Raw genomic sequence first — 16,122 nt, 5'->3', positions numbered from 1 at the left:
CCTTAGTGTAGTAATTCCATCATATTTGATAAATTACTGAAATGACCAAATTGATTATTCATGAAAATAAACCAACATTATTCACTATCTCTATGTTGTATTGTCCTTAATGGTTTATACAAGTAACACAAAATGTATATATAAATATTGGCTCATTGATTACCACAAGCTCAACGCAACTCTTTAGTGGATTGTGTTTAACACGAATACTTATATGGAATTGTAAATAAGGAGAAATAGTTCACTAAATTTACTCATTAGAGTAATAAGTCTTTTCTCTATTCATTGATTAGATTATCTTGAGTTAATTTAGTCACTTCAGATATCTATTTAATTAGATTAAATAATGAATTTGAAGTGAAATTAAATTAAGAGATCATGTTATCTAATTATTTGGAATGAAATAATATTAATTAAAAAAAGTTACACATGCATTTTAGTACGATGAAGTCGTCATGACTTTAACGAGATTAGAATAAGGCTTTGTAAATTATTTAATTGAGTAACTAATATTGGTTTATTAACTAAAATTAATTAAGAATCTAAAATACATATGTGGGTAATAAAGTGACCTAACAAAGGTTAATAAGTTATAGGCCAAACAAGCAAGAAGGCAACATTAGAAGTCCTGAAATGCTTAAATTAATTAAGGGTGAGTTTGGATTGGCAGTGCATTTAGTGTAAAAACAACGGTAGCGGTGAGATTAGTTACAATAGCAACACTGTAACATGAAACAAAAAGTAAATTAAATGCACTGCATCCCACCGCCCATCCAAATTCACCCTAATTCTGATATGACAACAATAGCATACATAAACTTCTAATTTTAATTAAGTTTTGATTTTAGTTAAGTTTACAGATGAAACCAACGAGAAAAAACTTGAAACGTTTAAATTAATTAAAAAAGCAATTATGTCTCAATTTAACAAAAGAAGAAGTAAGAAGTAAATAACTAGATTATGAACATCCAAAGGTGCCAAGCTACTTTTCTATTGTAAATTAAGTTACAATTTGAGTAACATGTAAAAAACTAATAAGAAAATATGTACACGAGAATTAGTTATTGGAAATTTTTTCTACGGTATTACTTAGTGAGTAATTCACTATGTATCTACATTATAAATTATGATTTAAGTTTAAATCATTCACAGAATATTTACCTCACATTCATACACCAAATAAGATTATTCTCTCACTAAAATTTTTACCTTGAAAGCTCGGTTATAAACTAAACACAAAATACATTTTGTTTACAATGTATTTGCACTAAAATAGGTTCCCAACAAACTTTTAATTATATTTATATTCTAGCAGCTATTTAATTGCAGCTATTTTTCATATATGTCCCTCTAGCAAGGTTATTTTTAAGATTCGATCCTTAGTTGTGTTTTTGGTTGATGAAAGAATTTAATTTAGGGACAAAAGTATTAACTAAAATGAGATAATTAAGAGTAAGATTTTTGCATATAATCAATGTTTATTATAAACTGCTAAAAGTTATCCATAATTTCTCTTTAATTCTTATAGAAGAGGATTAATGCACTCAAACCCACTCTTTTTATATTAACAACAATGTTAATATCAAGATAAGATTCAAGATAATCAATGTCTATTACATTTATACAGTTTGTTGTTGTACAACTAATATAGATACCCTGCTATTTAAATCCATGGATGCGAAAAGGTCTCCGACAATCCCTAGTTCAGGGAATTCACTCCATTCCGATAAACCCGCCAATAGTACCGACTCTACCCCGTATTGTCTACCGACGATCATTAAATCATAATCGTTGGCGATTGACCTAACGAGCTTTATGGTCTGCGATCCGCAATGCAACACTTCTTCTACATACGTTATGTCATAACCATTACCAAGTACTCCATTATTTTGCTTAACATCTTTCAACATCTCAGTATCCAATACCGTGTCCCAGTCTACAACGTTACTGCAATCTTGATACTCAATGAGACGGGTCACGGTTAGCTTCACCCGAGGGCCTCGAGCCATCCTTTTCGCCAGCATTAAAGCTTCCCTATCGTCTTTTCCGCCTAAGAAAAGCATCCCGATTGAGCAAGACGATGGCGATGACGGCTTCATTGGTTTCTGCCTCCTGCCACGATCGATTAGGATCCCGACTGAGCACGGTGCTTGGTCCAAGACGGTGCAATTCAAGTTCCTTACCACATTATTTTCTTCTTCAAGGGATCCATCAATCGACCATTTCCTATGGAATGGAAGAATTATAAAAGACGTTTGCTTGTCGAGAGCCATCGTGCAAATATCTTCATGCATGAGCTTTCGTGGTGTAATCACCGTGAAAGCGTTAACCGTGACCAAACCCCAATTGTTCCCCTCGTACCGATAGAACGGAATGATTTTCTCGAAGGACTTGGTGGTGGTGGTGCTAGATTCATGATTGTGGTGAGCTATAAACACCGGAGAATTACGAGCCATTAGCTCGATCAAGTGAAGGACATAAACAACATTGGGACTCTCTCTCGTAGGGCAAGTGAGATCAAGCAAATTGATCATAGCTGGGACATTATCGGATGTGTGAACACATGCAAGAATCCGTAGCTCAGCATCGGGTTTTAAGTGCATTATGTTCCGTTGCTCATATGCTGCATATTTTCTTGAATCTGGGTCATAAAGGAACCTCACCAGGATTGGGATTATAGTTGCATTTACCAAAATGGCGATGACCATGGCGGTAAAAACTGTTTCTGATAAAACCTGCAAATGAAAAAGATAATTAGATAGGTTTGGGAGATTCTAATTAAGTTTTTGATCGGTCAAATCATATGAAAGATCCTCATAGGGGTTCAACGGGTTTAAGTCTACTATAATTTGATTATTTCTGGACTAATTAGGACATAAAAAAGGCTTAGGTACCAATTGGATATTATAGGCTGGAAATATATTTTGAAAATTAAGGAGACTAGAAATTATCAAAAACTATATATTATAGGGATAAACTATACCAAAGAAACATATTATAGGGATCATATGTAGGATTTTATTTATGATTTGGCTCTCTTAATTTAATATTTAAATTTTTTTTCACTTTACAGAAAAATATTATCTATATCCAATAAAAATGTGGCATGTCTCAAATTCTTATTGAGATATCTTTTTTCTTAAAGTAAACTAAGGCGAAAATGATAATTTAAATATGAAATAGTAAATTTTTTAAATTTAGAATTTACCTGATTGTCTCTAAAAGTAGAATAATGCGACAACTGGACAATTCCTTTGCTACTCATAACGAGACCAAAAGCTAAGGAGTCCCTAAAAGGCATAAAGTTCAAAAATGAACCTATGCAACATGGTATTAGTTTTGCAAGGAATGTCATGGAGAAAAAAAAGGTAAAAAATTTGACATGGGATGGATCCGACAACATATTCCCAAAATTAGCCCTCAGTGTCGATGCTATCACGTAGATCGAAAGAAAGAAGGCATTGATAAAGCATTCGAACTTGTCTATCAATGCCGACCCTAGCGGCGGACCGTCAGGGACAGCTAGGCCGAAGAGAAAAGCACCGATTAAAGGAGATCGATCGGTCCAATGTGTAAATACAGCACACCCTAATGCAACCATCATGGTGGCCGTGATGTACACTTCCGCGACCGGTCCCCCATCGGGTGTTCTTTTAATTACCCAATACATCAATGGACGAAACACGAAGATAATGAGAGTTATGAAACAAAACATGATAACTACTCGTTCTATAACCAACAATGGTGATGCGGTAAAATTTCGTGACAACGACATTACGTGGACTAAAAACATGGTGCTCAAGTCGCCTACGGCAGCCGACGTTAGGGCAAGTCGTCCGAGTTCGGTATTTAAGATCTTGAGCTCGGCTAGTAGGCAAGCGATGACCGAAAACGATGTTAACGCTTCGATCACTGTTCCGATTAGACGTTCGGTTTTTACTTGTTCGGTTTCATTAGGTTGTTTGAAGGTTTCATTAATAGCTGCACCGACCAAGATGGAAGATAAAAGGGATACGACGCCGATCCCTACGGATCTCTTTGTTGTCCTTAATGCTAATTTCATGTCCATTTTCACTCCCGTTAGGAACAAAAATAATGCGAAACCGAACATCGATACAGTGTCGATGACTTCTATACTTGATTCCTTATTGAAGAATGTGCTCCTGAATGCTTGTAGATTCATCATAGGGCTCATGGTAATGCCGGCCTAGTAAAAAAAACAAAACAAAACAAGGTTTCACTTAGTTGACATGCATCTCATTAGCATAATAGGCTGAGAAATATAGAGAGAGAGAGAGAGTAGGTGATGGATTAACATACAAACATTTGTGAGGCAAATAAGGTGATACCAAGAGGCCTTAAGATGGTATAAATTACATGAGTGATGACGAATGTCAAGACAACCTGCATCTCCAAAAGTGGCAACGAGTAATTGAAAATCACCAACGGGGAAGCCTCATTTTCCCATATACCGGCGGAATTCACCTTGGGAGGTAAAACGATGCAATATTCATATGTTTCATTCTCGTACAGAAGAAATGGCAGTGGTGATGGTGGAGGCGATGCTCCGACCATGGCTGCCACTGACTATCGCTAAGATTCTGGTATTAATGAAGGGAAGGAATTGGATGGTAAGGTTTAATGCTTTATGTAGATTTTTTTTAAGAAGGTAAATTAAGGAAATTATTGTAATGTTTTAATCAAGAGGGTTATAATATCAAATTAGCAACAATTTTTGGGATTTCTTGTTAATGTTTAACAATTTCTAGCTAGTTGTTTCAACTAGACTTTCGGCCCTTGAAATTAACAGATTTACCTAAATTTTTTTATTAAGAAATTAACAAACAAAATCAAACATTTGAGTTGGCGTTAGTTGATTTGGTGAAGTATTCAATTAAAATCTTAATAAACCGGTAAATATATCATATTATTTTGACTTCTTTTTAAATTATTTAGTAAAAAGATTTATTTGGTCTCTCTTAGTTTTGACAATGACAAAATTGATCTCTTAGAACAAATCAGAGAAATTTAATCTTTTTCCAATTTTGAAAGTAATGTTTGTTATATTCCCTAACGCTTATAGACGTGTCAGCACATTAAGCCACTAGAATCGACCTTTAAACCCCCTGTCATTAGGTCCCCTTGACCACCTGTTCTCATGACAAGGCTACTCACTTAGCGAGATAGGTCATCAGGTACTCGCTTTTTAGGTACAAACACTTTTCTAAGTATGAACATGCCACTAATTATGAGTGGGCCTGCCGGAGAATAACAACAACCTCGTACTATCTAGGACCACTATGTTCACACCTCACGTTCACTATTCCAGTATGCCAACTGTAACTGCTATGAAACTTAGAAAAAGAAAGGAATTTATTTCAGGTTTTCTATGTACAAGTGATAGGTATTTATACTAGTACCTAGGAACTATACATGCCAGTATGCTAGAATCATGTTAGAATTAATTATTCATTAATATACAGATTTACATTAACATCCCCCTCAAACTTAAGTTGGTGTTGTGGATTGTAGCTTGAGTTTGGAAAATAAGTCGTGAAATTTGATTGGTAGATGCGTCTTTGTGAAAATGTCTGTGATCTGAGCTGATGAGAAACAAAAGCAAGGTGTAGAGTGCCTTGAGTAACATGATTTCGTACAAAATGACAGTCAAGCTCTGTAACAGCCCTTTTCCTGTGGTGTTAGAAATTATGGTTTGAGGATCATAAATTCGACTAGTGAGTTCGTAAATATTAAATATTAATATTTACGAGTCAAATATTATATTATATAGAATTTTGACCTAATAATTTTTGTTAATTGAATCATTAGTTAAAGTTAAGTGATTTGTCCCTAAAGTCAAGTGATTTTAAAAAATGAGGTATCGAGACTTCTTTTCTATAAACTAAACTCATAAATATTTTTATTAAACATTTTAGGAGTTATTATATTGGTATGTGAAGTTACGGTTCGGAAATTTTATTATTTTACTAGTTAATTAAAGAAAAAGAATTAATTCATAAAAGATGTAAAAGTTAATCGCTATTATATTTTATTGATTAAATAGCTTAATTAGTAATTGAAGAAGGCTTTATGTGGTAATTAGACCTTTGTTAGGAATCGATCCGATTAAGCAACAAGTAACAAAAATAGCGGAATAAATTGAGAAATTGAACACACAAATTTAACGTGGAAAAACCCCTTCAAAGAGAATAAAAAACCATGGGGAAAGATAATTTTACTATAATGGCAAAAGAACGAAGAGTACAAAAGATGGAGATAAAACTAAACCCCAGAAACCTGAAAACAAAGAACCCTCAAAACGTAAACACAAAATTCTCTAAATGTGTTATGAGTTCTAATATCTAATGGGTGTTTATACTAAGGTTGTAAAAGAGCCTATTTATAGGCTAAATTCATGTGTCAAATAATAATAAAATAATCTAAACTAATCAGTGTTTGACTGAAACAAATAAACAGATTTTAACTAAAAGATTATTTATCAAATTTGACTGAAAATAGGAATCATACTTAACAACCTTAATAAACCATCATGGACGATTGGTTATTAGGTTTTATTACATTTCATATGTTTTATATTTTAGTTTAATTAATTAAAGTAATAAAATTAATAAGCCAAAGTAAAAATAAACCTTTCACCTTCTTTACTTTTTATTCCCATGACCGAAACCTCCATTTTCATACATTAGAAGCTTCGGCTAAGCTAAAATCTTTGCATGTAAGTCATATTTCACATGTTTCTTGTAATTTTTATGTTTTTGTGACTGTCTCAATTAGGTCCAGCTAACTTGTGCCCCCATTTTCAAATCTGTTAAAGATTTTAAAGATGAATCTTAATTTTTTTTATAGAAAATGGTTTATTTGGAAGCTTGATAATGAGTTTAGACTAGTTTGTAAAGTGATTTTGTTTAATTTATAAGTTTAATGATTAAATTGTTAAATTGTTAAACTTGGCATGTAACGACCGAAAGTCAATGAAGTCGGAAACGGTAGTTTCGGAATACTGTTTTCGATGATAGGATCAGTGAATATTATTTATTAATATTTACGAGGATATTATAGTATTATATTGAAGTTTGGTCTAATAATTTTAATTATTGGAAAGTTAGACAAGGTACAAGTATATCAGTTCTAAACCGGACTCGTAAATATTTAATAAAAATATTTGTAGAGTTATATTAGAAGTGAATTAAATTTTGGTTATGTAATTTTGACGAAAGAGTGTTTAAGTAGAGAACATGGGCTGAACCGCATAATTGAATAAAGTAGGATTTATAAATAGACCATAAGACATGTGATCTTATTAGTGGTCGGTTATGACTTTATTATATATGTCTTTCAATATATATTATAAAGTTTAATTAATATTACGTTAACTAATATTATAAGGTAAATGAAAGCTAAAGGATTTATAATGCAATTATACCTATGTATTTATGTAGTGGAATAATATAAAAACATAATTAGTAATAAAAGATAGTGAGTGGGGGAAAGGAAAGAGAGGAAAAATCATTTTCTTCCCTTTATTCTTCATGCAAATCGAAATAGAGGGGGGGAGAAGAGAAGAACATTCGGCATTGGGGCTGAAATTTTTACAAGCTTCAATTGATTAGTATATCCTAGTTCTTTTTACTTGAATTGTATGTTTTTGGGAACCTAATAGCATGAACTAGCAATTTATGGAATGATTGTAGTTAATAGAAATTACTATGGTAGAAAATCTAAGTTCTTAATATTGTTTTGGTAGATTTTTAGAGTTGGAAGTGAAGTGACAATTCATGAAATTGTACATTGAGGATTATTATGGAAAGTTTTGAAAATATGGGGTTTAAATTGTTTATTTGTGTGAGATTATCAATGTATAAAAGGAAAAATGCCATTGAGATATTTTGAAGTCTTTTATTTGAAAGAGTTTTGTAGGAGTGCTTGATGTTGAATTTGTGTTATTTTATAGAGTAAAATTTCACGACATTTAAAAATTAGGGATTTAATTGTGTAAAAGTGTAAATAAGTAGCTAAATGTATTGAATTAAATGGTATATGAAATTACAGAGTCATTTTAGAAACGAGCAGAATGATAGTTTGATAATTTTAATTATTAGTGTTTAATTAAGTACAATGATTAACTTAAGTGGGTGATAAATTAGTAATTAGTATTAAATTTTAAAGAGGGATTAGAATAAGGGACTATTTAAATAAATAGTCCATTAATTTGATGAGTTATGGTTAGTGGATGGTTACGATGTTAAGTTATAATAAAAATGAAAATGATATGAAAATAGGAATAAAATAAAAGAAACAAATAGAGTAGTGGGGGAAAGGAGGAGGAAAGAGAAACAAAAATTAAAGCTTCATCTCTTGCATGCCTTTAAGTGCCATTTTTGAAGCTTAATTTTGTTGGGATAATTTGATTATTTTCAATTAAATTTTATATTTTTGGAACCAGGTTACCCATGTAGAAATTTAGAGAAATTATGATTTTTGTGGAAGTTGCCGTTGATAGAATTAGAGGTTAAATTGTTAATTTTGTGAAGTCTAGGGACTGTTTTGGTGGATTCTTCTTTGTGCTGGAAATTTGAGCTGAATTACTAAGTTTAGTGAGTAATTAAAATATTTTGTACCATGAGTTTTGTTAGTATTAGCTTTCAAGGAGTTTAATGCTATAAATTAAATTAGCATGGTGTTAAGTTATAAAATTCAAAAATTTAGGGATTGTTAATAAATTATATGTATATTTGGTTAATTATAGAAATGGCAAATTCAAGGATTAAATTGTGAATTAATTAAAAGTGTGAGTTGTTTTGAACCTTCTGGAATAATTGGTTGAAATGGGACTTTTTTTTTTATTTTAATTAAATAATATGATTTATACTTGGGGATTTAATTGTATCGAGGGTAAATGTTGGGTGCAAATAAGTAAAAATGTAATTAAATGGTAGAATGATTTGAATTTGAACTTGATATGGTATTTGAATTAGTTAATAAATTTATTTATTATGTTTTGATCGTGAAACGAGTAGATCGATTGTAAACCGGGGAAAAGAGAAGGTTGTGGAATAATCATCTGGGGTTTTAGGTAAGTTCGTAGTCCCCAAACTCAAACTTTATAAATTGTTTTAATTAATCTAGTTACTACTTGATGCCTTAATATATATCCCTAATGTAATTGTTAATAAAATTGAATGGAAGTTTACGGAGGTATAAGTTAACTCAATTGAATGGAGGTTTATGGAATGTGACATTATGAAATAAATTAATGTATGATTAGTAGATAATTGGAGTGGAAGTGTTATTAAATTATGAAATTTGATATTGAGTTATGAAAGTAAAAATTACGGACTTGCAAATGAATAATTGACATCGTCGATTCGTTCGACTAGAGCTGGGCGCAACTTTCGTTTAGTTTAATTTTAGTTTATATTTAAGTGAAATATATGAACCTAATTGCATAATATTAGATTATATTGATGTGTGTAAATGAAAATGAAAATAACGAATTGATGTTATCTCGATCATTGATTGAGAAACTCAATTATATTTGTAAGTGTTTATGAATATTAGGCTCCGCACCTCATTCTTATTTATTTAATTAAAGGTTCATAAATATCCATTCAATAATTATATTTGAGTGTGATTATGCATGGTTGGTAACTTGTAAATACACTAGTTTTAGTTTTTTCACTTTACCCACAAGTATTTATTAAAATAATTTTAATAAAAAATATAAAATATACTCATCCGGGAGTATTACCTTATAATATCCACATACATGTTATGGCTTAGGTTTGGATTAACAGGAAGGAGAGAAGCAATTGACGTTGTCAAGTTGCACCATAGAAGCTATCATTTTCTCCTCCAAAAACTACTTTTCTATTTATAAACCACTGCACAACTCCGTATATATGAATTATCTACCAAATACTCACAAAAGGCTTTTAAGAAAATATTAGTTGGGAATATGCTAGTAATGTGGAACGAGCAAAATTACTTAGTAAATATGTCTTCATGAGACTGCTGTATTTCTTTAAGAACTAGAAGAACTATTAGTGAAGGCACAATAGTTTATTGTCTCAAATCTACCTCACTGTGCAATGAATAAAGTACATCAAGCAGGGATTTATCCCTCGCCATAAATATATCGCACTGGTCTTTGCCTTGTACAAATTTCCCGAAACACAACTTTGGAATTTTAATATTTGGAACTCCTAAGCTACCTGAAACAGCAGTAAGTTACCCTGACTAAAGTGCATACATACATATACGAAAGTTTCTTAAGCAATGATAAGATAATTAATTGCTAAAAATCTTTATTGATTTCGTAAAGAGACAATCAGACAAATCATGTCATATTAATAATGGGACAAAAAGGTTTTCTGGACTTTTAAAGTTATGAATCTATCAGGCTCAAGCATTTCCAACATCTAATTTATGACTTACATCTCAAAGCAAAGAATGCAAAGCATTAGGCTTAAAGATCATAATATGCACAACAAATGTAATGGCCCTGCAAGGTCTACATCATGTCATGCATGCATAGATACATTACATTACTACAAGCAAATTTACAGCTTTATCAGTCTATAACATGGTAACATAGTCAAAAACTATCAAACATGTCAGAGCGTGCATGTCAGAATGGAAGTACAAAGGCAAAAATATACAGGTTTCTTCTCACTGCAGTATAGTAGAAACAAACTTTTATTGCCTGTAAAGGATGGGAGATGCTAACTCAAGCCTTACAATAGTGCATACATCACAAGCTGCATGCGAGCCAATGGTGCCTCAAGAGACATGAAACTTTACACAGTTAGAATCTTCACATTTACCCCTAAAGTTCAGACTTCAAACAACAGAAAATGGTAGATGAACTAGCTTTTTATAGTGTCAAACATGCTGCATTGCAACAAAATATTCAGATTGATATTCTCTGATAAAACAAAAGTTTAACATTTAGAGTTTAAAACAAACAGAAAATGAAAAAAATAATTGGAAACAGACTATTAAACAAATGAAAAAAATGAAAAATAATTTCCTATATATATATGCTAAATAAAAACCCAAAATGGCAATCGGTCTTAAATCCCAATCTCTTAACAATTTAAGAAACAAATTCCAATTCCAAAAAATCTCAGTCTCTTAATAAGACAAAAACCAAATATACCAAATACCCTTTCCCTTGCACACAAAAGCTAATTCAAGAGATTACCAAAAAAAAAAAAAGGCTAATTCAAGAACCAAGCTTGAAAAACAACCAAACCCCCCATTTAATAATTATTTGGAGCAATAAAGCTTTAATACCTTTCAATAATTTCAACAGAACCAATAAAGAAGTAATACCAACCTCAGTAGGATCCATTTGAGCCATGATAGCAGTCAATGGGTCATCTCTTTTTAAGCGACTCTCTTCATTCGGTATTATAGCATCCTTCAATGGACAATGACGATCACCACTCTGGTGACCATAATTTTCGTATCTAAGATATTTTACATTATGGACTTCAACAGCAAATGGTTTAACCTTACCAGGAACACCAGTCTCCAGCCTGAAAGTTCCATCATCGTGTCAAATAGAAGTTATAAAACACACTTTCATGTTATAATAATGTAACCATGAGATGAATATATTTTGCCCTTGTTATAAGAAGGTTAGTTTTAACATTCCTTAAAAAGATGTAGCTTGAGCTTCCTCATGTGAGTAAGCCAGTTTCATTGCTCAGTACAATAATTAAATTCATTTGCATAGCGTGACCATGGAAATAAACAATCAAATAGCTTATTTCAGCAATAGAAATCAAATCAAATTGTCTGCTTTTCTCCATAGTAGATCATATTTTCTTTGGTTTACTAGCCAAGATTGTGCGGTAGTGCATGCAGGTATATTCAATTTACCATTGGTTAATATTGCAGAAGCTACTATTGATACATACTATGGAGCATTTTTAAGAACTTCAAACTCTTCTTCTGTCGGTAAAGAACGTCCAAAAACATCTTTAGGTCTTGATTTCCGTTTCTCTTTAGTAGTAGCACCTCCACCGGGCAAAGATTCCTGCTGCCTACAAGATGAAGCTAATAAATTGAGAAAGCCATTTCACAAATATGAAAATAAGCTTAAAATAAAACAAGGAAAACACATGAAAAGTTTTATATTCAAATCAAAATTACATTTCTGTAGAAGGCACATCGGTAGAATGATCATCGGATACGTTGTTATGATCAGTTTTTTTCCTCTCATCAGTAATCTCGGCCGCTTTGGCACTTTCAGCATTATAACCAGGCGGACGAATATACATAAAGCTAACAGCTTTCATCATCTCCACCTAGGAATTCAATAAGGGTTTTCGGGTAATTTAGTCCCCAAAAGAATGAAGATAGAAATCCAGGGCAACCACTTAGATAGGATCATATTCAAAACATTTTCCTTCTCTTTTTTGGAAATTAGAGCCGTCTGGCGAAAGAATTCTTGCACTTGGGCATACTTTATCAAAGTATAAGATAGAATGCTTAGGGCTAGGGCAAGTGAAAGAGAGAGAGAGAGAGAGAAAGAGAGAGAGAGAAGTAGAATAATAAATAAAAGAAAGACCAACCTCGCGAGTGACTTCGTCGGCACGGCGCACGCACTGGGCATGGGTCTGCTCAGCGATCCATTTGCGGCATTGGTTAGGGTAGAAGAGGGGATGTCATGGTTTCTGGTTGAGATAGAGAAAGCAACAAATTTGTAGAGTAACCAAAATATAATAACTTTGAAAAACAAAAATAATCAGAGAAATAGCCAAAGAGAAAAGCAAAAAGTTAACTCCCAAGAAGGAAATTCCTACTGCTCATTTACAGAGTAATCAAAATAAAAGATAGTGATATACCTTGATAGGATTGGAAAGCTAGATTTTGGGGTTTCTTCAAAATGCAAATTCGGTAAAGACGACGAGATGACGAGACTCGAATTCGGAGGTAAGGCCAATGAAACAGAGATAAGGAGGAGAGGCGGCGGCTGATGGACAGAGAGGAAGGAGAACTGCTGTGATGAAAGTGGAGAAAAATGGAAAATATCTTATAGAAATAGAACCGGTAAGACGTTTTCCAAAAGGCCATTTTATTTACCCAAAACATTTATGTTTTCCTGTAAACAAACAACCCTTAAAATTTAAATAAAAATTGTAAAAAGTTATGAAAATGATAATTTCTAATATCAATAGAGACAGGTTACATTTGCATGTAAGACCATAGCGAGGCTATGGTAATTATTCAAATGTAAGACCATGGTTGGACCATGGCAGTATTTATATGTAAGACCATAGTTGGGCTATGGCATTCTGATGATAAGACCATAACTGGGTTATGGCACTATGGACGTAAGACCATGATTAGACCATGACAGTGTTTATATGTAAGACCATAGCTGGACTATGGCATTTTGATGGTAAGACCATAACTGGTTATGGCACTACGAATGTAAGACCATGGCAGAGTCATGGCAATGCATATGTAATACCATAGTTGGATTATGGCACAAAGGAAACGTGTATCAGGGTTTCAATCGCCTTCATAATATTCATCGATTATAGAAAAGGGATGGTTTCGACCATCGTTTAGCACACTTTGTGTGAGTTTCGGTAAGGGTTCTGATTGACTTCACTACGACAAATATGGAAAGGCATGATGTATCAATGACTGAAGTATGAATATTCATGAATATGAAAGGTATGATTTAAGAGATGTTATGTTTATGTACTATATCTTACCATGTGATGATATCGCTAAGTTATGTGTTTAATCATTAGCTTGGGGCTATGGTAAGTGTTTAATATGAACCAAGGTATGTGTGTATGAAATTAATTGAAATGGTGATATCTTGTAATTGTATGTTTAGATAGTAGTATGATGATATAATTCAATTTGAGCATTCATGTATCATATCATGTCTTAAAACGTTCGGATTATAGAAATATCATTGAGTTTTACTCAGCGTGCAGTTTTGTTTTCCTTGTACAGGTTAGGTACTCTCTTTGATTGCTGACTCAGCATCTAACAACAATCTCGATCTTAAGTGTGGTGATGTTTATTTTTGTAATGGCATGTACCTAGGATGTATTTGGTTGTTATTTGTTTTGTGAATGTGATGTAAATTGAGTTATAAGTATATGTTTATGTTTGAAGCTAAATGTTAGTATGTGGTTTGACCAAAGGCTTGATGTGTATGAAACTTAAAGCTTGATGTCTTAAGTAGCTTTAGGTTAGGCTAAATTGAGTGATTTTGGCATACATTAAACTTTAATTTGGATGATGCATTGTTGATGTGTTTTGAATATATAAAATGTGGTACCAATGTTGGTACATTGGTTAGGCACTTAGGATGATTGTTTTGGCATGTTTTGAGTATGTTTAATTGTAATTTGAATAGGGTAAATGATTGGTATTTGAATTGCTTAAGGTCTAAGTAAGCTTGAAATGGTAACTTTATTTTTTGAGGTACATTTTAGGTCCTCACGGCCAGAGACACAGGCGTGTGGCTAGGCCGTGCGTGACAAACAGCTTGGCAACACGACTATGTGCCACCTGTTGAATGCTTAAGGTGCAAGTCAGTAGGTTACACGGCCTGAGATACAGGCGTGTGTCTCAACCGTGTAAGGCACATGGCCTGGCCACATGGCTATGTGACCCTTGCTCTCAATTTTTCTGAATTTTTCCTAGGCTTTCCAAATGATTTCAAATTGGTCTTGATTTATTTCTAAAGTATTTTTAGGGCCTCGAGGGCTTGATTTAAAGATGATATGTGTATGAAGGAATGGTTTAAGTTACGTTTATGGTTTTCGAATGAAATTAATTATAAATGTTTTAATTATACAACAATACTTGTAACCCTAATCTGTGACGGAGAAAGGTTTGAGGTGTTACATGGCATGGTTTCATTGTAAAATTTCAGAATTAGAGGGCTGATTTGTAATGTAATTAAATTCGGCTCATGGTTATAGGGATTAATTGTGAAAATAAGATTGTTTTGATTTTAGGGACTAAATCAAATAATGTGTAAAAGTTTGGAGCAAATGTGAAAAATTGTAAATAGGAAGACGTAAGCACTAAATTTAATATTGTATGATGTTGAAGCTGATAAATTGAAATAAAAATTACTTTATAGATCAAGAACAAGTAGATAATCATGGAAAATAGAAAGATGCTGATTAGTCCCTAAATTTTACTATCTCTACAGTTTAGCCCTGGTAAGTTCATACGATTTAATTTAGTACAATTTGAAATCTTTTATTGACTTGTGAATACTTATATATATTTAATGAAATAATCATAAAGATGATTCAAGGTGAGAAATGTATTTGAATTGTAAGATATCATGCGGTTTTTTATATTGAGCACGGATGAACATAATATAGGATGTAATTGGCGTGCAAAAGGTTATATTACGCACTGTATAGGTTTGAATTGAGATGAGATGATGATTCCTAATTTATTCCTGTCCACTAAATATACTGGAGTCTAGCATTTGTTGCGGACTATCGTGTTATATTTATAGTGTTTCTGGCGTGTTATTGAGAGCGGATGTAAAGCCTTCGGGTTTGGCACTTGGTGCCAAGGTGTGTTCTAGAGGGATGTTAGCCTACGAGCTAGGCACTTTCTCGGTTGGTTTACCTCGTTGGAACATTTTGGTGTGTTTCGGTGGATAACCGCGTATCCATATCTGTTATACAGTTCATCGGGCAAATTTAAATTGGTTAAATGACTTGCGTATTGAATTGTAAAAATATTTGCTTGATTTCCAATAGTATATTTTGACTTGATATTGATTGAGTTCGTATGAATGATCTAATTATGCAACTTGTATATCTGTATAACTCACCATTGATTGATTGTGGTTGGCAGGACTAACGTCTATTAACATTGTTATTAAATGATTTATTATGTTTATTCAGTAAGTTTTATCATTTTAACCTGTGAACTTACTAAGCTTATTAAAGCTTACTCATGTCATTTTCCTGTTTCCTTGTAAATAACATTTTGTGGAATTTGGCGATTAGATCAATAATAATATCACACTTTCAAAATTTTTTTGGTAGATATTAAAAAAAACGTTTAATGTTGGGATATGTGGCATGTAAT

At 32.6% G+C, this 16,122-nt stretch overlaps 1 protein-coding gene and 1 long non-coding RNA gene across 4 annotated transcripts; both read right to left on the bottom strand.

Annotated features, from left to right (window-relative positions):
- Window positions 1-1,591: 1,591 nt before the first annotated feature.
- Window positions 1,592-4,575, bottom strand: LOC107932454 (cation/H(+) antiporter 4). Its single transcript, XM_041099199.1, has 3 exons — window positions 4,378-4,575; window positions 3,209-4,207; window positions 1,592-2,774 (listed from the first exon to the last, which is right to left on the bottom strand). The coding sequence occupies exons 1-3, from the start codon at window positions 4,573-4,575 to the stop codon at window positions 1,620-1,622; spliced, it is 2,352 nt and encodes a 783-aa protein (XP_040955133.1). The 3' UTR covers window positions 1,592-1,619.
- Window positions 4,576-10,002: 5,427 nt separating this feature from the next.
- On the bottom strand, window positions 10,003-13,125 carry LOC107932409 (uncharacterized). Of its 3 annotated transcripts, XR_001693385.2 has the most exons (6): window positions 12,876-13,125; window positions 12,603-12,704; window positions 12,181-12,335; window positions 11,946-12,071; window positions 11,360-11,561; window positions 10,313-10,911 (listed from the first exon to the last, which is right to left on the bottom strand). It is a non-coding gene; the product is annotated as an uncharacterized lncRNA (long non-coding RNA). The 3 variants fall into 3 exon arrangements; XR_001693384.2 differs by having other exon boundaries at window positions 10,003-11,561; XR_005917339.1 differs by having other exon boundaries at window positions 10,313-11,561; window positions 11,908-12,071; window positions 12,876-13,099.
- Window positions 13,126-16,122: the final 2,997 nt, after the last annotated feature.

Source organism: Gossypium hirsutum, chromosome D08, assembly GCF_007990345.1.
Source record: "Gossypium hirsutum isolate 1008001.06 chromosome D08, Gossypium_hirsutum_v2.1, whole genome shotgun sequence".
Classification (NCBI taxonomy): domain Eukaryota; kingdom Viridiplantae; phylum Streptophyta; class Magnoliopsida; order Malvales; family Malvaceae; genus Gossypium; species Gossypium hirsutum.
This window is presented reverse-complemented; position numbering and strand designations above follow the sequence as displayed.